The 26,453-nt window shown below is 49.8% G+C and overlaps 1 protein-coding gene across 1 annotated transcript; it reads left to right on the plus strand.

Annotated features, from left to right (window-relative positions):
• Positions 1-7,613: 7,613 nt before the first annotated feature.
• On the plus strand, positions 7,614-9,224 carry LOC133928923 (cationic peroxidase SPC4-like). The gene is made up of 2 exons (XM_062375454.1): positions 7,614-8,327; positions 8,460-9,224. The coding sequence occupies exons 1-2, from the start codon at positions 7,890-7,892 to the stop codon at positions 9,087-9,089; spliced, it is 1,068 nt and encodes a 355-aa protein (XP_062231438.1). The 5' UTR covers positions 7,614-7,889; the 3' UTR covers positions 9,090-9,224.
• The last annotated feature ends 17,229 nt before the right edge of the window (positions 9,225-26,453 follow it).

A 26,453-nucleotide genomic window follows, 5' to 3' on the forward strand; every position in this document is an offset into this window, starting at 1 on the left:
CAGCTTGCATGCCTAGTATACAAGGGACGGCTAGGGTTTCCAAACCCTAGCCGTCACGTGATCCATTCGATGGCCACCCTTTAGGCCGGTGGCTCAACTTTGCTCGTGCGAGGGCAACGCGCTACATAGCTGGCAAGGCGACGGGGGGAGGGGGCGATTAGCTTCGAGCGGCTTGCGGTGGTCGAGGTGGAGGCGAGCAGCAGCGGTGGCGACGGCGGGCCGCCAGCTTTGGGTTGGGCACTGCTCGGCAGGTTAAGCGGTGACACGCAGAGCACCAAGGCACGTCTTCAAGCGACCAGCAGAGCATAGCCATGCATGCAGTAGGGGTGTGACGATAGCCGCTTGCGGGCGGCGGCCCGGTTGGAGCGGTGGTAGCACCGATGGTCTCGAATGTAGGCGGTATGGGGCATGGCACACAGCGGATGGCGACCCGGCTGCTTGCGACTGTTGCACTGGCCATTCGGTGGCGCAACACATCGGCAGCAGGGGCTCTCGGCCCGCAGTAGGCATGGTGGTGCCTTCGGGTGCACCGGCGTGCGCACATGGCTGCGCTGAGCCGGTTTCGAGTGCCAGCGAGGGCATAATGCAGGGGGCAGCCTTCGAGCTGGCGCCATTCGAGAGCGCATGCACCCTGGTGGCATGCAGACTGCTCGGGCAATGGCGATCTGTCCGTGCGAGGCTGATCTCATGGTGGCCATATAGAGATCGTCGATGCGGACAAGTTCATCCACTGTTTCGTGCCATGTTTTTTCTTTGGTGGTGGTCTTCGTGCCACATGCTGTATGTACTATTAGATTGGAACCATCAATTCCAAATCGATCTACTACCTAATTTATTCTATCGGATCATGATCTACATGATCTGATTACTGGATAATCTACAAGAGCTAGTAGACAATCTACGGCTCCAATCTTTTAAATTTTGTACCTTTCAATTTTTGAATTCCTGAGAACATATTCATGCCGCATAGGGCATATAGACTAGGTCGAAGACCTGCTCGCTCGATGATGATATCAATGTAGTGTAGTTTAGTCGCAAGCAAATTCGTTCTACTAGCTTGGTTTCGGGCAGAGCTTCATGTTGATAACGTTTTGAGTAATCACTGCTACCGGTGTAGTTCAGATATCCCTAAAAAAATAATCACAAAAGGAGACACAATATAGGGGAAAAGCTTTATCTTTATCTATGTTCTATAATGAGAGGTGTTGCCTCGTATATATAGTGCTAAAAAACTCTAAGAGATGAAATCAAATCTTTTAAGAGATCGAGACAGACCCACAGTCGGTTGTAAAACTCTAGGTTTTCTAAAAGTCTGCAGGCGCTCGTGAGGTCGGCACGGACCCACGTGGTGGATTCGAGCCAAGCGTGGCGTCCGAGTCTCCCGATCGAGAGTCAAAACCGTGATGGTCACAGACTAGGTCTGTTTATGGACAACACGGTCCGAGGAACCTGACCCGACCTGGCTAGGAAAAGTCTGACCTGATTTAATCCGACCAGTACACGGACTTAGACTTCAAAATATAGACCCACAGTTCTAACCGCGCCAGACTCAAACTTCAAAACAAACCCGAAACTTAAAAAAAAAAAACCAAAACACCCAACCTAACCTGAAAAAATCCAAACCCGATCCAAAAAATCCAATATTAAGCCAGACTTAAGCTTAGTAACCCGAACCGACATCAGGCTCGGACCAAGCTTGGCCTACGGGTTTTCTATCAAGCTTTTCAAAGTCCAACTTGAAACCCAGCCTGGCGCGATGTTTGAACGGGCCTATCACGGCTCACGGCACCCAGGCTGACTTAGATCGGGGAAGTCACGGTGCTGTGCGTGGCAGATAGAGAAAAGCAAACAAAAAGGAAAAAAGGGCACGTGGGGGCAGGGTGCATGCAATGGTGCATTTGCTTGTGTGTTGCGTGCTCGTGCTCCATGTGTGTCCGCAGGCGTGCATTGCGGCCTGCATGTGTCAGAACGGTGTGCGGATGGCTCGGGACACGCAAGAGGTCAAGAGGACCCTGGCTGCCGTGTTCATCCCGAGCACCCCGAGATGAGACAGCGTGGCGCCAGGCGCGTGTGGTCCCGCGTGGGGCCGGCTGACGCGTGAACGTATCGCATTGCTGTACGGCTCCCGGTGAGTGTGTAGGCCCAGGCGGTATGTGCGGAGGAGCCGAGCGAGCGCGGTGCTGGGCCCTGCAGGGACGTGGGCGACGCGGAGTGCTGGGCGCGGCAGGCCGGCGGATGGCGCAGGTGGCCGAGGTGGGATCGCGGCCCAGGAGGGGCATGGTGTGGCGAGTTTTTTTATTTCTATATTTTCTAATATAAAAAATTAAATAAATATACGTCGGATGAAAAGATTTACATAAACAGCCGCCTACCGACCCCTCATAGGGTCATGTGCCGTTACCGCCCTTGATCCGGCAGTTAGGCCCTAGAGAAACAGTACTCGCAAGAAGTATTGTTCACGGCTCCAATTTTCAATCTCGTATTCTCTATTTAAAATAGTTATCTTCTATTACTCTAAAAATTCTAAATTTTTAGACTTGTTTTATAATACATGTACAACCCATTTTAATTAGATTCACTAAAAATTCTATGTAAAATTTAAACTAGAATTCTAAAAAAAAGCTATTTTTATAACTTCTAACAATTTTTAGGGCATCAAATAATTTCCAAAAATCTGAGAAAATTCACTAATATTCTTATTTTATGATTTACTAATTTTTAAAATTATTTTCAGCCCTAGATTATATTGTGAAAATGTTAACATATGAAATTTCGTAAAATTATTTCCATCCTATAAATAAAAATTATTTCCATCCTACAAATAAAAAATATTTAAAATGGCTATATTTTCAACTGCTAAATTTTTTATAAGTTTGAATTTTATTTGAATTCAAATTGAATTAAAAGAAAAATATTACATGAAATGATAAAAATGCATATAAATAGAGCATTAGAGAGAAACTCACATTTTCACCATATAATCTAGTGCTGGAAATAATTTTAGAAATTAGTACATCACATAATAATAATATTAGTGAATTTTCTCATATTTTTGGAAATTTATTTGAGGCGCTAACAATTATTATAAGTTACAAAATAGCCTCTCTTTTTTTAGAATTTTAGTTTAAATTTTACATAGGTTTTTTGGGTGAATCCAATTAAAATGGGTTGTACATGGATTATGAAACATGTACAAAATATTTTAGGGTTTTTGGAGCAACTACGGGGGCTAACCGCCAGATCAAAGGGCGGTAACGGCTAGTACTGTTGCTACGGGGGCTAACCGCCAGATCAAAGGATAGTAACTAGTACTAGGTTTTGATATAGGTTAGATGTTAGATCTAGATTTTGTTTTACATAACTGGTAGTATAGCCACTAGAAGTAGGATAAAATGCAGATCTAAGTTTAGAATTAGGGTTAGATGTAGTTCCGCAATTAGATCATGTTTATGCGTATATTTTAGCAATTAGAAATAGTATTTAGACATATTTTAGGTATTAGATGTAAGATTTAGATATAATGTAGTCATAATTGATATGATAGATGTAGGATTTAGATGTGTTTGATATAGTGAATCGGGAATATGTTGTTGTAGTATAGATTACATGTTGGGTTACGCTTGTAATAAATTTTGCATTGTAGATGTAGTTTAACATGATTCTTTCTGTTCTGTCGTAATAATGTCATAGTTTTTGTCGATGGTTGCCAGGTATGACGGATATGTGGCAGTTTAGAATTTTTTACAAGGACAGTGAAATCTTATATGGTCCGGAAGGGGTAGTATTGTCCGTACTTAAGTCAATAGACAATGGTATATCTAGAATAAGGGTAGCATTGGAATCCGAGGTTTGTTAATTTTGAATTTACGGTTCCATATAGATTTAGACATGATATTGGTCGCTAACTGTAGTATGCTTACAGGTTGCGCGCTGCTGGCCTACTTCCGCTGTATCGGCTTGTGGAGGTGGACGTGTTGGCGGGGGCCTCGAAAGTGGCGACGCGGTTCAGCTATGACAGGGCCCTCCTCGCGGCCCTTGTCGACAGGTGGCGTCCTGAGACGCACACGTTTCACCTCCCGTGCGGAGAGATGTCGCCCACGCTCGAGGACGTCTCGCTCCTTATGGGCCTGCCTTGCGCGGGTGCTGCTGTTGGAGCTAAGGATGTCGACGTGGGCTGGCGGGATAAGATGCTAGGCCACTTCTCCGTCATTCAACGGATGAACGACGTAGCCCCGTTCAGGCCTTTTCCATCTAACAAGAAGCACGACCCAACGAAGACCTTTCTCGTTCAGTTTATGGTATGTATGTCTTTTAATGATTTCTCATCTCCTTTACATTATTAACGGATGCAAATATTTGTACTTCTTCCTTGTTTGACAGGAGGACACCATCCACCCACTGGCAAGCGCTGAGGACGCCTCCTAACACCTGGAGAGGTATCTCCTATGGTTGTTCAGATGGGTCATGTTCACCAAGACCCACAACAATACGGTCTCGAGGAGCATGATCCCCTACGCCAGAGAGGTTACGGACGCTGACCCAATGGAGGTCCCGCAATACAGTTGGACGTCAGTTGTGCTGGCTGCAACGTACCGCGGCCTGTGCGATGGGTGCACGAAAATCGACGACAACGCGATCTTGACCGATTGTCCTCTGCTGCTTCAGATGAGGCTACGGCAATAAGGCGTGCGAATGTTGAACGGCTGAAGATGAGGCTACAAGAACTCAATGAAGAGTGGTGGGATAAGTACCTCACTACACGCGGCAACATAAAGGTTCCTCCGCAATGCGTGTGCGGTTTTCGGCTATGCTGGGGCCTGTGGTACATGGACTGGAACAAGGGTATGTGTGCAGTAAGCCCTATCCCCATGGATGCAACTTCCAAGAGATCCGCTGGGAATACGGGATGAGAAACCTTCATCTTTTCCACCAACCCAGTAGATACTTTCTTGCACTCGGCAATCTGTCATTTCATAAGCCATGCTTCGTTTAACGATGGAGTACTACATGCCATTGTATCTTGTCAAAGATTGTGTACGAGTCGGTGCATATTGCCTTACATACTGTAGCCACAGATAGGCAATAAATACTTACGATGACCCTTATATGTGATGTATTTTACTTTCTTCAATAGCCTTAAACCCGCCAACTAGCCGTTTTCCAACAGCTCAAAAAAGCTGTCAATACTGGATGATCCGATGAGAACAGTAGTACTAACACCATATCATCCGGTGAGTACAAACTCAGAAACTAGCTGTTGGAACTCTACTCACAGCCTCTGCGAACACCGAACACTTTGGTGTGCCTTCAAATCTATCATCGGACCTTTCGGTGAGTTATCTTGAGCCATCCGAGCCTTTGCAGCCTCTCTGTGTAAAATGCTCTGGTGCATTCATCTGGTGTTCATTCCATTCACACTGGACCATCCGATGAGTTGATCCTTCTCTCTTTTTTTCCTGCAAATGCTTTGGTGTAACTATCTCTGTGATTACCAGACTATCTGGTGAATTGATCTTTATTCTACAACACTTGTAGTTGCCTCTGCAGGAAATGCTCCGGTGCTATACTTCGATGTGCACAAACCAAGCATTGGACCTTCCGGTGGGTTGATCTTCAATCTTCTGCAATCGCATTCTTCTCTGCAAGAAATGCTCCGGTGTTACCCAGTGCATATCACTAGACTATCCGATGAGGTCATCAGCCGTTTCCTCCTTTGTCAGAAATGCTCTGATGAGTTCAACACATAGAGCACCAGACTATCTGGTGAGGCTATCAGTCTCTGTGCACAATGCTCCAATGTGTGCAAACTCTTCTGCACCGGACCTTCTGGTAAGGTCAATTCTTCTAGGACCTTTTCAATTCAATCAAACTTTGTCCCGACTGTGGTGGCTTCTTGATATATTGCATCCATAAGACCTGCTAACCTATATTCTTGACAAACATGTTAGTCACAATGACTATATTATCATTAATCAACAAAATCACAATCATAGCCTAATAAGATCATTTTCGCTATATCCCCTCCACTCCTCTCATCTCCTCTCCCTTCCTTCCTTTCTCTTCTTTTTTGGATTTTTATAACCTCCCATCTCCTCTCTCGGCCATCGTTCTCGGCCTTTTATAGGCCGTGGGGAAAAATCACCCGTTGGACAGGTGATAAGTAGATATTTTCAACATATCGTCTATCCAGTGGGTGATAGGCTCTGCTGGGCCACGACCGACTATCATCACCCGCTGGGCGGAGGTTTTTGAATGTATCTCCTATCCAGCAGGTGAAAGGTTGTTATGGGCTCCACTAGGGACATGGCCAACCCTTGTCCCGTTGGGCGGGAGATTTTGAACTTATCTCTCATCCATTGAGTGATAAGTTGTCAGCCTCGATGGTAGCTGAGCAGGTCACTGTGGCATACCATTGTGGTCTTTTCTCACCCTCTGACTGGGCGAGGAAGTAAATCACCTACTTAAAAGGTGATTTTGTACATATCACCTACTCAGGAGGCGGGATAAGTGCATAGTTTTGCAAATTTTCGAAATGAACATATATTTTTGTAATTTTTGAAATAAAAAAAATATATAAATAAAAAATCGAGCTATACATAAGTAGTCCCTTCAACTATTCCTCCTTTCTTAGTGTCAGAAATTCTTGGGATTTCCTATCAGAATAAAAAGAGAGAACAAAATGTTGGACCGACTACCAAGAGGGAGGGATAATAAGTTCTCTGAAAAATTCAGTAAAAGGAAAACAGATCCCAGTCATGTCGACGGCAGGAGAGACTGGCTCTGTTTCATATCTGTAGTGCATGAACTTGGAAGTAACAGAACAGGGACTGAAAGAGCAAGGAAACTAGTGCCCATGCATGTGCTGCTAGGTAGCTTTTGCTTGCTTTCTTCGCCACCAACCGATTTTAAATTTTCAATCAGAGGGACAGCCGCCCCATGCTCTTCGATATGTTGGAAAAGGCGAACCATTCGTGCAAAAAAAAAAAAAGTTCGGAGGAGAGAGCTGTGAGACTGGTCCAAATAGTCCGGCCAACTTGCCTGTGGTGTGAAGCCGTGTTTTCACTAGTATTCAAGGAGCTAGCTTTGGACGAAAGCAGCACCAATTTTGCACTTTGCAGGGCAAGGATCCTGCAGTTTTCCGTTTTATATATCTAAATTATTTTTCCTACTAATCATATTTGACTATATTCAAGTGTAAGTCCATTTTCCTGGACAATGAACTTGCTTGAGACGATGATGTGATTGTGATCCAAAACATGTGACCTGCGTAAACATAAGAAACCTCACAAATAGATAGGCCCTAAATGAGAATTGGCAGGATGGCCTGTGCATGCCGACATGTAAAAGCCAAAAGTTTCACCCTTTTGCAAAAGCCAAACCTCGAAAGACTTGCTCTAGTGCTCCACAATCCACATTCATAACAACATAGGGGCTAAATTTATTAGATAATTTCTCCAAAAAGATGAGCACATAATGTGGTCTGCCAATCCTTAGCCGCCTCCGTTGTTTAGAGAGAGAGAGAGAGAGAGAGAGAGAGGAAAAAGACATAGCCGCGTTGATGCCGCAACTTGTAGTGCCACTAGTCGCGGTATCATCCAAGTTCACCAACCGGACCATCGCTCGCCTCCGTCTGTAATCTGTACAACATGCTGCTAATCATTTTTCTCGGTTCAAAGCCTTGACGGGTGCGGTCGCCACTCGCGCGCCCTGGAAAATCCAGCCATGTCACACTACACATGCAGATTGCAGATGCAATGCACGAGCACGATCAGGGGCAGCCTATAAAACCATAGAAATCCATTTGATTTCCAAGTGAGGCAGCGGAGCAAGAGCCAACAGGGGAGTGAGTTAGACAAATTAACGCGCCACAAGCCCTTGTTTCGCTGCAGATGGCGTCGTCCCGCACCACCTGCTTGCTGCTCGTTGCGGCGCTCGCACTGGCGACCTCCCTTGCCGGTGACGAGGCGGCGAGGATCCCGCCCTTGGCCAATGGCCTCTCCTTCGAATTCTACAGGGCCAGCTGCCCGCAGGCGGAGTCCATCGTTTTCGGCTTCCTCCAGGACGCCGTCCGCAAGGACATCGGCCTCGCCGCCGCGCTACTCCGCCTCCACTTCCACGACTGCTTCGTACAGGGTTGCGACGCTTCCATCCTGCTGGACAAGCTGCCCAACGAGCAGAGCGAGCAGGAGGCTATCCCCAACCTGACGCTCCGCCCGGCGGCGTTCAAGGCCATCAACGACATCCGCGACCGCCTCGAGAAAGCCTGCGGCCTCGTCGTCTCCTGCGCCGACATCGTCGCCCTCGCCGCCCGTGACTCCGTCCACCTGGTACGTGGCTACGTGCATGCAAACGCATGACAGTCTAGAACGGTGCATATCATCGCTTATACATGCACAGAGTATATATGAACGCACGCTAACTGTACGTATCTGCGCCGCCATTATTAATTGTTTCTGCAGGCCGGAGGGCCGAGGTACGACGTCCCACTCGGCCGTCGTGACAGCGCGACGTTCGCGTCGCAGCAGGTCGTGCTTGACGCGCTCCCGGCGCCAAGCTCCAACGTCACAGAGCTCCTGCGAGCACTGTCCAAGATCAACCTCGACACCGACGACCTCGTGGCGCTCTCCGGCGCGCACACCCTGGGCATCGCGCACTGCGGCTCCTTCGAGGACCGCCTCTTCCCGACGCAGGACCCCACCATGAACAAGTGGTTCGCCGGCCACCTGAAGCTCACCTGCCCCGTAAAGGGCACCGACAACACCACCGTGAACGACATCCGGACGCCCAACGTGTTCGACAACAAGTACTACGTGGACCTGCTGAACCGGCAGGGGCTCTTCACCTCCGACCAGGGCCTCCACACCGACGGCAGGACCAGGCCCATCGTGACCAAGTTCGCCGTGGACCAGTCGGCCTTCTTCCAGCAGTTCATCTTCTCCGTGGTGAAGATGGGGCAGATCCAGGTGCTGACGGGGACGCAGGGGCGGATCCGCAGGAACTGCTCGGTGCGCAACGCCGACACCAGCCACGAGCTGCCGTGGTCCGTCGTGGAGACCGTCGTTGATACCGCGGAGAGCATGGTGTTGTAATATAATTGTGTTTGTGTCTCTCTCTCCAAAATGCAGGCTTGCGTGGCCTTCTTCTAGCTAGCTAGGCAACTAATGGCTTGGAAGTCAGAGTTCATGTTTGGTTTAAGCTTGAGTAATTTTCAGTTTCTCAGTGTACGTCTGATCGCATTCATGGTCATGTTTCTTCCTGGAATAATCGAATAATGAGACGAGATGGACCTTTTTTTAAAAAAAAGAACGTGCCAGGTGTTTCATTAAGAGGAAAAGAGTTCACAGATTACAACGACCACTACACGCACTCAGGCCAACTTCAGCAAGAACTTTATTTGATCGGTAAAATACTGTGCTGCTAAAAATTAGCTATCGAAAGTCAGAAGAGCCACTCCAGCAGCACCGTATCCGGTGCTATAATGATACGAGCGAGTCACTGTACCACAGGAAAACAGCAAATTTACCGATGAAAATAGAAATTCGTATTACTGTTCGGTGGATCCGGAGAGGAGAGGAGAGTAATAGAAGGTAGAAAATAAGGTAGCTATAGAAGATAAAAAAAAATAAAAGATGTTGTAATAGTATTAGAGATACTGTAATAGTATTATAGATGATAAATTTTTAAGTATCTGTTGAAGATAATCTCAAGACGAGCTTACTTTGGATGTTGCCAAACAGGTTAATCACCTCCGTTGACCTTCACGTACGTAGTCAAGAAAGGCAGAGTAGCGACCGGTCCATGGATAACATGTATCGATTCACGCAGCCCTCCAGGTGGCCTATCTTAGTATTGTATCTAGATGTGAACTGGCTGGCGCTTTGGCACACCGTAAGTTGCGCAGCTTCTTACGGTCTCGCTACTGTCACTGTTGTTCGAATTTTTTAAAAAAATATAGCAAAAATATGTGCCGTTTCAGAAAGTTGCAAAAATAGGCTCACCCGTTCAGCGAGATACTTATTCATCATACACTGGTCGATATGTTTACATATATATAATTTCTAATATTAGCATAAATATGCATATGTTTTAGGAAGTTGCAAAATATGCGCTTAGATAGTGCTTAGACACTGGGCGATATGTGTGCCTATATATATAACAGCTTGCTATATATACTGTCGGTGTAAAGAATAGTGGGATCTCTTACGGTGGACTCATGCCGATATGATATCAACAGATACCATAAGCCATGTTTTGTCTGGAACCACGGTCCTTTCGCACGACTAGTCGGCAACCGCGCGGTCAGCCAGCGACCACACAACCCGACACTTCGGCTGGACTCCGCGACCAATCCCAAGGTCACAGGAGCAAACCCCGCAACCAGTCTCCTCTAGTCACGGGGCAGGTATGTGTCCTAGCAGTCTAATCACAATAAATACTTTTTCACTTGAGTAGTTCCCTTCCTCAGGTCCCCTTTCCGGTCATCCACGACGTGGTTGGCGCAGAATGGCCGTGACCCGTCCCGTAGCATTAATCACTACGGGATGGCCTAATAGGTGTGGCAGGAGTTCTTTTGCAGGTGCGCAGGCGGCACGTGGGGACAGACAGGACAGTTCGGGTGACCGGGATGACGTAGGCGGTGGAGCGATGGGACGGGCTCTGTGGCGACGCAAAGCAAATGGGATACGTCCGCTTTTAGTAATGATAGGCCTAGGTGAGAAGCTCAGGCTAGGTCTGAGTCTGTGTCTCGGCTCATGTGTAAATACTCCCTCCCTCTGATATATAAAGGGAGGAGTACCAGGCTTGTAGGAGGAGGGTTTTTTCGGGGCCCAACTAGTAGAAGGTTGGGCAAGAAGATCATGGGTAACTGGCTTAGACCACATAAAGAAGAATACACGGGATGTAGGGCTATTATCCTAAGGGAGCGTGAACCTGGATAAACCCCAATGTTCTTGAGTCACCCACACACCCGAATCCAACATACGCTTCCCGAACAAGGATCACATACCCATCGTCCGATATACCCCGGAATCACTGGAAGGGATTTACCCTCGACTTTTAGCGCGCCAGGTAGGGGGGCACATTTCTGAGTTCAGGATTCAAGTTGCTATAAGGTGTTCTTCGTTGGGTATGACCCAGACGGAGCCAATATGTCCCAAACCCAGGACATCGGATCAGGATCCGAGGGCTCCGGGAGGCTGCTGAGGCATCCATGCTCCCGACGCCAAGGAGACCTCACGGACCGCAAGCTCTGAGGGAACGAGCTTCTTCGGTGGCAGCACCCTCCCCCCCCCCCCAGGATCACTCATCGCGCAAGGACTGCCACCCCCAGCCCCGTGACATGAACCAAAACCATCGGGTTCAACCCCAGGACGAACAGAAGGGTCTACACCTCGACTTTCGGGCATGAGTAACGACCACTCCCCATAGTAAGGGGGGATCCTTAATCTACCTTGCAGGATTTCAAAGGGTCACGGATGCGGTACTGGTCGCTAAGCGGGGCAAGCTTCCTCCCGACCAGGAAGGAGCAAGCACGGGACCATGCATCGTCAGGTACATGATTCAATTCTATTTTTTCCAGTTGTTAAATACGAAGCGGAGTATGAGGGCCTCTTAACCGGAACACGAGCATCGCCCACGTGAGGAGAAACACCTACTAGCGATGAGGGACTCGCTACTAGGTGAAACCCCGTCACCAAGGGGTCTTCAGTGCTCGGACCGAACGATGGCAACATACCTTTCCGCAGTGAGAAATCTAGAGCAACGCTCCATTGGCTGGGAAGTTACACACGTCCCTCGCAAGGATTTCTTCCCTGACCAATGGGCTGGTCCATCTAGCCTCTTCTTGTGAACTTTTCCAGGTCAGAGTCTTTGAGAAAAAGACTCACACGGCCATCCACTGCAGTCTCAGGCCAGTGTGGAAGGGATGCTCCGCTTAGAAATGAAACACCAGAGGCAACACTCTTGGAGGAAATGCCTCCCTCGGTGCCGTCGACCTCGGGTGGACACCATGTGGACACCCTGCTCAATTCGGGTACAACCTGGATGGATCAGATCTCGGACTACCTTCAGAATCAAGCAACCCCTGACGACGAAGTATCAGCAGAAAAGATCACGCAGGCTAACCGTGAGAATCCTCCCTGGTAGAGGGACACCTCTACCACCAAGGGAGCAACGACCTTTTACTGAAGTACATCACTCAGGATAGGGGAAGCACAACGCTCCCTAACACCCTCGGAGGCAGACGTGGAGGCCGGACCTCCCACCACCCTCCAGGGTGCGAGTCGCGCCAGCACCACGACCGGAATACCTACCTACTAGCCCGGGCACTGCAAACCATACCACTCTCTCGGCTTGTCGTTGTCTGGGGACTGGACGTCGTGGGACTGTTCTCTAAAGCCCCAAGCAGCCATGAATTCCTAGCCTCAGGCACGGTCGTGACCACCGCACGTGGAACTGATCGCAGGTCACTAACGACTTCCAGTTTCCCGACCTCGCGCAGTCGGGTTGACCGGGGTGGTCGACCGCCGATCATACAGCTCACGGAACGCCAGCTCTATGTATGAGGCCGCTCGGAGACAAGCCTGTTTGACTATTTTGCAGGACCTTCCGAACGAGCGTGGACATGACTTGTAAGTTTTTCTAAATTAAAGTAATCAAACCATTTATGTTGCAGGACCCCATGGACGAACACAGTTTCCCGCCACATTCCGAGATCCGAAACTAACCCACTCGTACGATGACAGGGTAACGGGGCCCGAGGGTTAACGACCACATTGTTGCAAGTCCTAAATCGGGTCGAGCGCTGGTTGCCACCGAAAGGCTCATCATGCTAAGGGTCTCCCTCAACGTCAGGAATGTTGCTCGCAAGCAGCTTAATGTGATCCTTCCCGAGCGGTGCAGGCACTCCGAAAACTATTCGTCATCCAAACACGGAGAAAAACCACATAAGGGCCAAATGCCTGTCATTACAAAGCCCAGGGGCTGGTTCCAGATAACCCTACGACATTCCTCCTAGGACCCAAAAATACCCCTGAGGGGGTTGAACCAGACGGTCCACAGACAGGAATGAACGACATACAAAAATAAATCACCCGGGCGCTGAGTTCCTCCGTGGTCATCCGAGTACTTTCAAAACTGGCACCGACTGCCGACAAGAGATCCAGGTTGGGGAAGTGGTCACTTACGCAGGCGAGGGCCAGGCAGGCGCCAGAGACTCCGACCTCGAAAAGATGGTCTCCGACAGTCTCGCGAATCCTCTGCTCAAGGCCACCTACCTCCTCGGATGCCGCCAGGAACCACTCGACATGACTGGACACGGTGTTCCCAGGGGTCAGACAGACCTGGACACCGGCGGACCGAAGCAATGAGTCAAAGGGGGTGAAGGCTCGGCTGAGTTGGTTGTAGAACGCTACTCGCTGCTCGTCGCTCTCCTTGGTTAGCTGCTCGAGTTCCTCTCGCACCGCATAAAAATCTTCCCGACAGCGGTGAAGGCGGTCGTAGAACTCCTCCCTCTGTTGGGCGCTTTCCCTGGTCGCCCGTTCCAGATCCCTCTTCGCCCTGAGCAACTCCTCCCAGCAGGCTAGTCAAAAACTAGAGCGCAAGCCACACCAGTGTTAGCCGGACGAACCCTACTGGTGTAACCTAGGACCATCACGCGGTGCGAGTGGTCAGTGCAACGCACATTGAAGGTCGCTCGAAGTACTCACCCGCTCGGCCACAGACCCCCGCACATGTCTAGCTTCCACCTCCAAGGATTGTCGGTTGGAAGGGTGGTTGACGAATATGGTCGGGGATTTGATGAGGGCTGGGGGGCCAATCGGCGTGGGCGGTGGATCGGTTCGGGTGGGAGGCTCGGACACCCCAGGAACTCTACGACCAAAATAACACAATCTTGTCAGGAAACAAAGGCGTGGGGGCTCCATTCAAAAAATGTTACATAACAAAGGTTACAATCGAGTTTTTTACTCCTCGACGGCCTCCACCTGGAAGATGCATGTCATGTGGTCCGCCGCCGCCTGGCACTCTCGCTGAAGCCTCTCCTCAGCTTCTGGACCAGCAACCGCAGCCCCTTCCCGGACTAAGTCCAGGTTGAAGTTAGGGTCATGATTGCGGTAGTACCGGAAGATGTACTCCATTGTTGCCCTCACCGCATCCGAAAGGTCCTCCGCCCCCCTCAATGCCAGGGTGGCAGGGAGCTCAGAGAAGTGCTTCGCAAGGACCCAGAGGGCGTAGGCCCAGGCTTGTGCGGTACAGCCATCCTTCGGCTCGATCACCTCCAGCCTAAGGCTATTCAGCGGATCCGCCAGTGGTCCGAAGGCTTTCCAGAGGATGGTGAGGGTAGTGCGCTCTTTATACTTGAGCTGGGAGCACTCGGCGGCCAGCACAGCCTTCTCTTGGGAGAGCTCGCCGCACCTCCTCCGCATCTCGACCAGTTGCTTCTCCAGCTCGGTTCATCTGCTGGTCATTGTCTCCTTCTCTTCGTCCAGCTTGCGGACGGTGACTAGGAAACGGCCGACCCACGAGAGCAAGTCAGGAGTCGACACAGACTCCTCGACTAAGCCTGTGGGGCCTGGAGCTGCTGTCGACACGCTGAAGGGCAAAGCCAACGCTGGCAGGGGCGTCAGGTTATCAGGTTGGGGCACCGTCGGGGGGTGGTCGCCGTGGTCACCGAAGGCCTATGACAAACCAACAAAGTTGCTGAATCAAGAAGAAAAGAGCTGATCAAAGTATCAGCAACTGCCCAGAAAGGCCTAGCTCTGCGACGGAGAACGAAGCACCAGCTTGGACCTCACAAACCCGCTAGATCCGCCGATCGAAGAGGACAACCCCGTGAGTGGGCCGCTAGTGCGTGTGGTCTCGCAGGGACGTTTCGACGCCCCCGCATCCAACAATCCTTCCGCCGTCCTCTTCCCGCACCATGCAGACACAAGGTCCCTGGCACCAGGGTTGGACCACGCTTGGCTAGGAAGGATCTGGTCGCAGGGCGCCGGGTCGGTCCCGGACTGTTCACCGGGCATTGGGTTGGCTTTGGACCGGTCGCGGGGCGCCGGGTCAGACCCGGACTGGCCGCAGGGCACCAGGTTGGTCTCGGTCGGGCCGCAGGACGTCGGGTCAGTCCTGGACCGATCGCAGAGCGCCTGGTCAGCTTCTTGCTAACCGGCACCACTTATGGCACCGCCACCCTCGACCACCACCGGCCCAGTTGGGTGCGAAGCGCAACCAGGACGAGGGACTTTCGGGGTGGGAAAAAATGCTTCCCGGTCGATCTCTAGAAGGGCCTCATCGACCTCGTCGATTATTGGCCTCAGGGCATCGACCTCAGGAAGGTGCTAAAGATAGCTCGAGAAATAACACTCTGGCCAAGGAAAAAACATGGAGTAGGGAATTCGGGGAAAATATCAAACATACCAGCCTAACCCGTGCCCTATCGCCCAAAGGGAGCTCGCATAAGGGGATGCACGAAGGACCTCCTTTCCTGGCGGCCGCCGCCATTAGCGATCTGACCCGCAGATCGATGACCTTGTCAAAAAGATCTGAAAATAATAATGGTAAAACACCGCTCGATCGGGCCTCCTGAGACAAGGAGACGATTGAGGCATTACCTATGGCACTCTCCCGGGTATCATCATTGCACCCAATGTACAGGTAGGCCGGGTGCGCCCTTCGCCGTAAGGGATAGAGCCGGCGCTTGATGATGTCGCGCACGACATCTGACCCCGATAGACCGGCTTTTACTAGCCCCCTAACCTGATCGGCGAGGGATAGTAGTTCGGCGGTCGGCGTGGGAGAGCTCGCTCAACTCTCTGGAAGACGTGCCGGTGCTTCGGGCACGCGAAGGTTGTCAAGGGAATCTTCGGTCATAAGGTAGAACCACTCCTCCCTCCAGCCCGACCACGACAATTTTAGGTTCATGTCCAAGTAGGAGCTGGCGACACCATCTTAGAGACGAAAACCGTAGCTCCCGGTGGCTGGTCCTGGCTGGAGCCAGGCCACATAGAAAAATCCAAAGAGATCGAGACATGGCTCGACCCCTATGAAGTTCTAGCACATATGAGCAAAGATGCTCAGTATGATGATGGAGTTGGGGTTTAGATGAAGATGGCCGATATCGTAGAAGGAGATGATGGTGTAGAAGAACTCGGAGAAAGAGGGGACGAGACCGGCCAAGAAGAATAAAGCAAAGATTATGATCTCCCCCTGGCGGGGAGCAGGAACATCTCCCCCAGGGCGGTACTCGGAAGACAAACGACGCGGAAGCAGAAGATTCTCGTACATTTGCTTCAGCTTCACAGCAGTACATTTGGACTTGGGGAAGTCGGCCTCATTTTCGGTGCGCAGTGCCATAAGGGTGCGGTGGTGGTTGTTTGAAAGGCTCCGGTGGGGGCTTTCCGTCCTCCCATTTATAGGATCGGTTCGGTTCCGCCGCTCTAGCTCCCAAGGATCCGTCTAGGGAACCAAAATTCCCTCGTAATCCAACGCCCATTATGGTTTCTCTTTCCCACTATCCATTTTCTAGGGACGGTTAACCTCCCCTCGGGATGCGGTTTTTTTGGGGTGACCATGAGATTGGACTGTGTCGCTGACCACCCCCCAGGTGAACTCATGTTCACCTAGGGCCCAAGTGTTGCGACCAAATCCAGCCACGGTCATCTGACAAACTGCTCAGTCTACCACATCCGCGAGGGAGCTTGGGGGCTACTGTCGGTGTAAAGAATAGTGGGATCCCTTGCGGGCAGACCCACATCGGTATGATATCAGCTGATACCATAAGCCATGTTTTGTCCAGAACCGCAGTCCTTCCGCACGACCAGCCGGTAACCGCGAGGCCAGCCAATGACCACACAACCCGACACTCCGGTCGGGTTCCGCGACCAGTCCCCAGGTCACAGGAACAAACTCCGCAACTAGTCTCCTCTAGTCACGGGGCAGGTATGTGTCCTAGCAGTCTAATCATAATAAATGCTTTTTCACTTGAGTAGTTCCCTTACCCAGGTCCTCTTTCTGGTCGTCCATGGCGTGGTCGGCGTAGAACGACCGTGACCCATTCCGTAGCATTAATCACTACGAGATGGCCTGACAGGCGTGGCAGGAGTTCAGGTGACCGGGATGACGTAGGCGATAGAGCGATGGGACGAGCTCTGTGGCGACGCAGAGCAAATGAGATATGTCCGCTTTTAGTAATGATAGACCTAGGTGAGAAGCTTGGGCTAGGCCTGAGTCTGTGTCTCGGCTCATGTGTAAGTACTCCCTTCCTCTGATATATAAAGGGAGGAGTACCAGGCTTGTAGGAGGAGGGTTTTTTCGGGGCCCAACAAGTAGAAGGCTAGTCAAGAAGATCATGGGTAACTGGCTTAGACCACAGAAAGAAGAATACATAGGATGTAGGGCTATTACCCTGAGGGGGGCATGAACCTGGATAAACTCCGGTGTTCTTGAGTCACACACACAGCCAAATCCAACATACGCTTTCCGAACAAGGATCACGCACCCATCGTCCGATACACCCCAGAATCACTATCAGGGATTTACCCTCGATATATATGTATATATATATATATATAATTGTTGTTTATAGTGGTAGCCTACCAAATTTATGGGTCGGCGGGCCTTGGCAGTGGCCTACTACCGGGAAGAAACTGATAAACTGTTTGATGTGAATGTGAAACTCTTGTCTCGACGTGTCTAATGGGTGAAACTAAAAAGCGAGCGGCTAACGCCCACACATCCCATGGATCCAACACTTTAATGGTCCGTAGTAACATCAAAGAATAATATTTGCAATATCTAAAGTTAACATTTGCAATATTAAAAAAAATATCAAAATAGCTCACTGTATGCATCCGATTCTGAGAGAAATTCCCACCGCAATATCCCGTCATATTGCTTGCAATATTTTCAAGAAAAACTACATACCATCACTTGACCTTGAGCTCGCGTAAGAGATCATAAGTGAGCTCGACTCCTTACGCAATCGCACTGAAAAATAGCATGAAAAGGGTCCCAGATATTATAAATGAAGTTTCTTACCCCCTAAATATATCAACCACCCTAAACAATTGCAACATCCAAAAATTGCTACCTCAACATCTCAAAATAAATATTACAACATTCCAAATCACCTTATACAACATCGAAAGAAGCTAATCCAATTGTAACATCCCAACACTTCATGTTCCAAAAATTATTTCCGATTGTTGCACACATTGAATCAAAATGTTGCAACGTAAATTTTATACTACAAATGTTCTAATCGGTCTTACCTGAATCATGTGAATAACATCAAAGAACAAATGAAAGTAACTCCAACATTTCAGATTTAATCTTGCAGCAAACAAAAAAGAATTCTCACAATATCGAAACTCACCTGTTGAACACATCTTGTTAAGAGGCACACACGACAAACAGAGGAAGGGATGCAACAGATCGAATGAGACCTCATCGGACATGGAGAAAATATGACACAATCAGCAAAGAGGAGAGAGAGAAAACAAAACCAATGGCCTCAATACACACTTGGAAGCAAAGTGGTCTACGTAAAGCTCCACTCATAGCCTCGCAAGGCAGGTTGGTGGCCTCCCATGCTCTAATCGTGGTCTCCTAGACTTCAATCGCAAGCTCAAACTAACCCCTCGTAGCTTCAATCATAGCCTCATAAGACAAGAGTGAGCAAGAGGGTGGGAGCTCAAGCAGCGCAAGATGCTAGCGAGCAAGAGGGTGGTCGTGCGACCAGCGCGTGCAGCATGAGGGGCTGCGGGGAACGAAGCCGAGTGAAGAAGGAGGGAGTTGCGAGAGCAGCAAGCCAAGATCGAGGTAGTTGGAGCTTGCGTGGATGAGAGCCAGCCACGTAGTATCTGAAGAGAACTCTTCGCTCGGACGTATGAATGTTAGGCTTGTTTGGCAGAGTTTTTCTTGATTTAAATTGTTTAGAGAGAGCGATTTTTTAAGAAAAGTAATTTTGTGGATAAAAATAATTTTATAGTGATTCTCTAGAGTAAACTCTATAGAAAAAGTGATTTTATGTGGGGATGTGAATTAAGAAAAATAACTTTTTTAGCTTTCAACATTTAGTTTATTTCAGAAAATCACTCTCACAATTTCACTCGAAAGTTAAAAACTAAAAACTGCTATTTAACAGAACTCCCCTAATTTCACTCGAAAAACTATTTTAAGAGCTCTGTTAAACAGATCCCTAGCATTTCCGAACTAAAAATTTGATCATCCGGATTAGACCATCTCCAATAGTACATATCAACTTTTCTTTTTTTTTTCTTTTTACCATAAGGCCTTTCATGTCAGGTTTTTTTTTTCTTAGTTGGAAGTTAAAACTTGACGGGAGGGGACCAGTATCGGATCTTATATGTAGCTATCAATATATTCATCTCCGATTCCACCTTCCTCTTTTGTTGTTTTAAAATTCCGGGTCGTGGGAATAATTGTTATTAATGGACCCTGATTATCATGGGATTCTCCTGGCCACGTACCCGCATGAGTTTTTTTTATTTTTATATTTTTTTAGTTAAAATTTAAATAAATAGATTCTTGGTGAAAAAAATTGCTAAACTAGGCGCCCGCAGCTCTCTCAGGGGGCTGCAGCTCTCTGAGATGACGGCTACGGGTCCTAACTGCTCCCTGAGAGGGCAGTAGGCCTAACCGTCCACTCGGGGGGCGGTTAGGCCCTGAGGGGGCGGTTAGCCCCTAGCCGCCCTCTCAGAGGGCGGTTAGGGGCATTTTTTCCTGTAAAATTAATTTTTTTTCATTTTATCCTCTAAAATGTATTATTTTTGTAATTAAAGAAATAAAAAAGGAAGGGGTGTAAGGAAATTAAGAAATTAAATTTGGAGTAGGTTATGTAATAACGGGAGAAAAAATCAGTAATTAGTAGTTGCAGCATTTTACGTGGGTATGGTGTGCGAACGAGAACAAACATAGTATTAAACACATGGTGAAAATATTACAATACACTGTAACTGCGATGACACGATGAGGAAACAAAGGTGGCATGTACGGTTCGCACTAAGACCTACTTATTAGTGCGCCGATCCTAATCATAACATGCCTTAGGGAGGAAAAGTATATCTGTCGGTGTATCAGGAACCGGAGGTCCCTGAGTCCCGAGGCCAGGCCAGCCGTCCGCCACGTGTCACCACCCCGCAAGGTCCCTCCTGCGAGGTGAGGAAAGTCTAAGTTCCAGGAGAAGGTGCTCGGGGCCACAGTCCCTGGTCCCCGAGCACCCCAGTTCCTCGATGACCCGCAGAGTCTAAGTACCGGGAAGAAAGTGCTCGGGGAGGTGCCCAGTCACCCCCGAGCACCCTAATCCCCCGACGATCAGAAGAGCTAAGTTCCGGAAGAGAGTGCTCGGGGACTGCGCGCAGTAGTCCCCGAGCGCACAGTCCCCCGAGGGCCAGTGTGAGAATGCTCGGGAGAGAGTCCTCGGGGAGGTAACCAGTGCCCTCGAGCACCCGGTGCCCCGAGGGCAAGGATAAGCATTCTCGGGAGAGAGTGCTCGGGGAGGTGAACAGTACCCCCCGAGCGCTCGATGCCCCGACGACCCGGAAAGGCCCCCGAGGGGCCCGCCAATGAGGCGTCAATCAGTCAGAGGCCTGAGGCCGCATTTAATGAGCGTGCGCGGCCTGACATTCCCAACTGCTCCCGCCGCAGTGTCAGTTCCTGCCACGTTTTGGCAGAGAGGCATGGGGCTATTAATTGCACGGGTCCCGTCCTGTATCATCCGGTGTGTCTCGGGATAACATCGCCAGGATCAAGGCATTCCGCCTGCCGCCTTGCCGTGGCAGAGGAACAAGACAGGGCGGGCACGCCGGGTAGTTCTGTGGCTGCCCGGTGGGCCCTCTCAACGGCGCCCGTTGCCAGAGCGTTTATGGTGACAAGTGACCGGGCGTGCGCCCGTTTCCCTCCCCCCCCCCCCGGTCACTTCGCCTAGAGGAAATGATGACGCCTTTCCCAGTCATGGCGTCTTGGAACTTGTGCCCCTCCTTCCCGTTCGGGGCATGTCGCAGCCGGCGAGTGCATAAAAGAGTCAGCACACAGAAGAGAACGGTGAATCAATGAAAGCCCAAGCAGTCAACCGTGCCGCGACCAACGAAGAAGAGACCGTAAGCATCGAGCACAGAAGCACCAAGAACAAAACCGTAGTCCCTGCCCAAGAACAAGGAGCCTCAAGCTCTTAATTAGACACAATATTCTTGTAACCAGCTACATCCTTGAGAGATCTCCCTCAGGACAGTTATTGCATCCATACAGAAGTAGGGTATTACGCCCCCGTGCGGCCTGAACCTGTCTAAACTCCGGTGCATTTACTTCCCTTTGCACTAGGTCGATCATCCCCCACCACCGGCCGTTGCATTTACTTCCACTTCCATTTATTTCTCCGACGAACTTATTCAGGATCATCCCCCCGGCCGAATCTCTAAAAAGGGGTCTCTCGGGATCCCTACGATAGGAGTTCATCCTCCGACAATGTCAGGTTACATTAGGTACTCTCTACTGCGTGCATCTAGGATACTTTCCCATTCGGAGGGCATCGGGACCTGCTACCTTAGCACGGCGGGCTCTCTCCCGCTTCCTTTCCCTCTCAGCCTCTCGAGCCTGAGCCACGGTACGGTCGTGCGCCGCCTTCCTCATACACTCTTCTTCCTCCCGCTTGAGGTGAAGTTCCTCTTGCTGTTGTTCGTACTCCCGACGTGCGTAGGCTTCTCTTCTCCACCTCATGTTCATGTCGACCCATAGCTTCTGTGAGTCATTTTGCTCATTGTCGAGCCACTGAATAAAATCACAGAGCGGTGGAGGGGACTGAACAAATGGAACAAGATGAGCGGTTAGTAAAAGAGGGTGCATAATCGGAAGAGATGAGGCGGATATCTGTTACCGTACCGGTTAGTTGTTGCATGGCGAGGCTTGTCATACTCGTAGTTGGCACACATGAAGAAGCGCAGTCCATAGGTGTATGAGATGTCCTACGACTCGCGGAGCTTACAAAGGTCACCACAGAAGCACATTGGTGGTTCGAGACCTTCAGGTATGGTAGTCCCCCAATGTTTCTTTGGTGGGCTCAATGGAGCTGAGGAAGACATTGCACTTGAGAGATATGAGAAATGAGTGATGCTTCACCGTAAGGAGGTTCGGCTATTTACAGTTGGGGGAGGTAGGAGCATTGGATTCGCTCTTGAAAAAAGGAGTGAGGGCATGGGCGTAGCTGGTGGGAGGAGCATCGGATTCCATCTTGAAGAATGGGAAAGTTTTGTCATTGCCCATGGTCAGAGATTCCACGTTTATTGGTACCCGTGTTGTCATTTACTGATTTGAAAAAGCTAGGTAGTGTTGTCACATCTTGTTTAAAGCCTGCGGCAGGAGGCATGTGTTGTCAAGTCATGGTTAAAGTTTAGTGCTGTGGTCACTTCTTCATTGAACGTGTCTGAATATGAAATGCATTTACGAAATGCTAAGTCGACCATACAAAGTGAACGTGTCTTAATACATAGGAGTACATCACGAAGCGAATATGCATATGTTAGTTACATAAAATGTAAAATTCTACTCATGCCTCCCTCGTTGCCGTCGCCCGTGCACCCCATCGTGGTCCCGATGCCGCTGGTTAACCCTCACGTGACCCCTGGAGTAGGTGAGGGGGTCGGGTGGGCCGACGTGTCTGGTAAGCCTAGTAGGGACCACCGGTGTCGAGGGCTCATCATACGTGGGCTGTGTCCGAAGCGGTGCACTGGAAACCTGGGACCGCTGAAGGACGTCATAGTCAGGTGTGCCCCCGAAGAAGTCACGGACGATGTCGTATGCGGTGTCGGGGCCAGCCTCATCCTCCTGACTAGGGTAGGAGGACTGTGAAGGCTCGGCAGGCGTCCATGTGTACTGGCTGGAGGGGCCTGTGAACAAATAATCACGTTAGATACGAACAATATGGTATTAAAAGTAGTAGTAAAAAATATATAATTGTACCTGCGTGGTACGACAGTGCAGCAGAAGAAGGCTACGCTGACGTACCGTAGTACGTTGCGGGTGGGGGGGTAGGGCGTGGGGCCGCCAAAGACGGACCGGCCTCGTCACCGAAGTAACCTGAGCACAGTGCTAACTTATTTTGCTGAAAGTATTAGAAATTAGGAAGAAGGGTTCCCGGAGTACCTGACTGTGGACGCACAGGGCTCGATCTGCGAGGCTGCGTCGAGACTTGTGCAGACGGATCTAATGAATGTTTAATAACAATAAGTAAAGGATATTGGTCAATATTATTCAAAAGTATAATTCGTACCATGTTGCTCGGACCCTCCAAGACGTGATAGAAGGGGTCGTGTGGGTGCCGACACTGAAGAACGTCGGTGCACGTCTGACGGCCAAGATGACTCGACGTGTACACCACTCGTCCTGGGAGACGGCCCTGCTACATCTGTGGTAGATCGGCAGGAGGTGAGCTTCAAGGCGCGCGTCGTCTTGTCAAAAACCCGTCTAATGAAGCTCGCAACATCCGACGCACTTAGGTGATGCCCTTGCCGGACACGGTCCATGGCAGCAGCTGCATCCCTATTTACGTCATAAATGATATCTGTCTGCGGATACGAACAAAAGTGAACAATTAAAGTATACGGTTATGTTCATTCAATATGGAGTACGGACTTCAAAAAGTTACTTACTGCTAAAGCGGCATCCTCGTCCCAATGCACCGGGTATGTCTCCGTTTTCGATGCGACGTGGGTCCGGACATCCTCAGGGGTGTAGGTGACACGGGTCCGCGTACGTGGTACACACCACCGTAGGTACTCCCTGAAGTTCCCCTCGGTGTGGGAACGCGCCTCATCAACGACGTCCTGTAGCGCTTGGGCCCATGTTGCCACGTAAGGGGCCAAGCGGTCCGCCCAGAGGTTGCCAGCTGGCTGGCCTTTCCGCGTGTACCTGCATTCAAACCACGGTAAATGTAAGTCAAACTTAAACGAAGGTTGCTCAAACTATAATTTTGCAAATGTACCTGTGGACTTGCAAGGGGACGGTACGGATGGGGACGAGCGGGAATGCCTGGTGACGGCCAAACTGCCGCATGACGCGGTGTGGTGAGTACTCTTCGACATAGATGTCGAAGACAAGGGGCGCCTTGGTGAGCCAATACTCCTCGTCGCGGGTGCACAAGGGTGACAAACCCAACCTTGCACGTGTATGCACGGACCGAATGCTGTATGGCTCCCATACCACATCGTTAGGACGTAGCCTGTCAAACTGGGTATGAAAATGCTCGTACGCGCTGCGAGGCTGGTCGTGGGCCCAGTGTGGCTGAGTGACAAACATCAATACAAATATTCAGAGACTAACATAGTATGAACGAAACTGTTAATGTAAAATACGTACCCGTTGATGACACCACAGCGAGGCCATTGTAGGCGCGTCCTCGTCCGTCTCGCCGTACCATTCCTCTGGGTACGGGGAGTGATCCACCACCGGTCTGCCTATGGCGAAATGCTCGTACGACCATAGCTGAAGAAGAAGTGGACACCCGGCAAAAGTGGCTAGTGCCTCCTTCTTCGTGCATGCGTCGCAGAGCGCCCAATACGTCGCAGCAAGAACAGCTGATGCCCAGCTGAACTGCGGTACGTCCTCCGCATCAGCGTCCGCTATCGACCGGGCGTACGGCACAAGGGTCCTCGTAACCAGGTGGCCTTGGCCACTAGTGAACATCACCCACCCAAACAACCAAAGGAGGTAGGCCTCCAAATGTCTCGAGACCGCGTATGCGTTGGCGTGTGGGTGGATGTACGTCGGCTGCACATATGACTGGTGTCAGAAAGGATCATTACGACATACTTTGTTAGTATTCGATAGGTTGCATGTTACCGTGCCTGGAACTGTAGGATCTACTTCTTCGTTGGCCCTCGTGCATCGGATAAGAACTCAGGCACGTAGGGGGGTGCATCCGCCTTTCACTCCACCGGCCCAAATCGCTGATGCATGTCATTCATCCAGTCAGCCTGCATATCGATCACCCCAACCGCAGCTCCCGCGCAAGGAAGGCCTAAGAGGTAGGAGACGTCCTGCAGGGTCGGGGTCATCTCTCCGCACGGTAGGTGGAACGTATGTGTCTCCGGCCTCCAACGGTCGATCAGTGCTGCTATCAGCGACCGATCGAAGTAGAAACGACGGGCCGCAACCTCGGGGTTCTCCGTCGATCGGGCCTCGACCAACCGGCAAAGCGGTAGGAGTCCGGCCGCTGCCAACCTATAAGTATTGCAGTACATCAATAATATGTAACAACAGCAGTGATATGACAATTTCATATCAAATTTTCTAAGTACCTGTGGCTCCATCGCTCGTCTACCGTCAGCAGCTCTCCAGGGCCTTGTGGGCGAAACACTCCTAGCTCCGTCTGGTGCTCGGCGGATAAGAAGCTGCGATGCTTCTTGTCCACGGCAGGGTCCAAAAGCTCCGGGGTCGAAGGGTGAGCCATCTCTGCATTTGAAAGATATGTACATTAATACATTGATAAATAAATACAACAACAATATACTTTGAATGCAAATTAACTATATGCGAAATTAACACATATTAAAATGGTACAAAACTAGCTGAACACACATGAAGCTCACCTAGACAACAGGTGCATCACCGCCTGCAGTTTTGGGACAATATTTGTAAGTGTGACCTACTTCATTACACTGACTGCATCGCTTAATCCTAGGGCCAGCCTCGGATTCATCCATATCGTTGCGAATCCGACGAGTTTGTCTTCGGCCCGGTGCGTTCTTCATCTTTCCCAAATCAGGCACATATATTCTTGCAGGCCCTGGGTTACTTGTAAAAGTGTCAACAATGCCGTAACCATACAGCTCCTGGTTCCAGGTGTTCAGTACTTGATCTTTCATGAATATATTGTGACACATATTGCCTTGAAAGCATATGGTGCTCCGCGCACGTAGCTATGACGTGTGTACAAGGTTTGTGGAGTAATTGTGGCTTCTGACAACTACATATGCATGTCCCACTCCTTAGCACACACTCTTGAACATGCCGCTCACGTCTAACCCCCCTCCGACCCTTATCCCGACACAGGACACTGAACCTGTGCTCTGCAGTGCCCTCTTGATTTGTGCAATGCATGTGGGCCTTCCTATTTGCCTTCTCCATGTACTCACATAGCATCCGACCGTAAAGCATATGATTGTCCTCCATTACAACCTTAGCAGCTGCATACCAATCAATGAAGTACTTGCAGGCAGGGTTCAAAAAACCGTCGGTAACCGCTCAAAAATCGCGGTTACCGACCTTCCCGGTCCGGTCCGATTTCAAAAACCGTTCGGTAACCGAAATTTGAATTCAAAAAATTCGAAAAAATAAAAAAAATTCAAAACAAATTCAAAAAAAATCTTAAAAAAAACTAGACACAATTCTAAGAACTTCTGTGAAAAAACATTTCAAAAATAATGTCGTTTGCATCATATTCTATAGGG

The sequence above is a fragment of the Phragmites australis genome, chromosome 9 (genome assembly GCF_958298935.1).
Source record: "Phragmites australis chromosome 9, lpPhrAust1.1, whole genome shotgun sequence".
Taxonomy (NCBI): Eukaryota; Viridiplantae; Streptophyta; class Magnoliopsida; order Poales; family Poaceae; genus Phragmites; species Phragmites australis.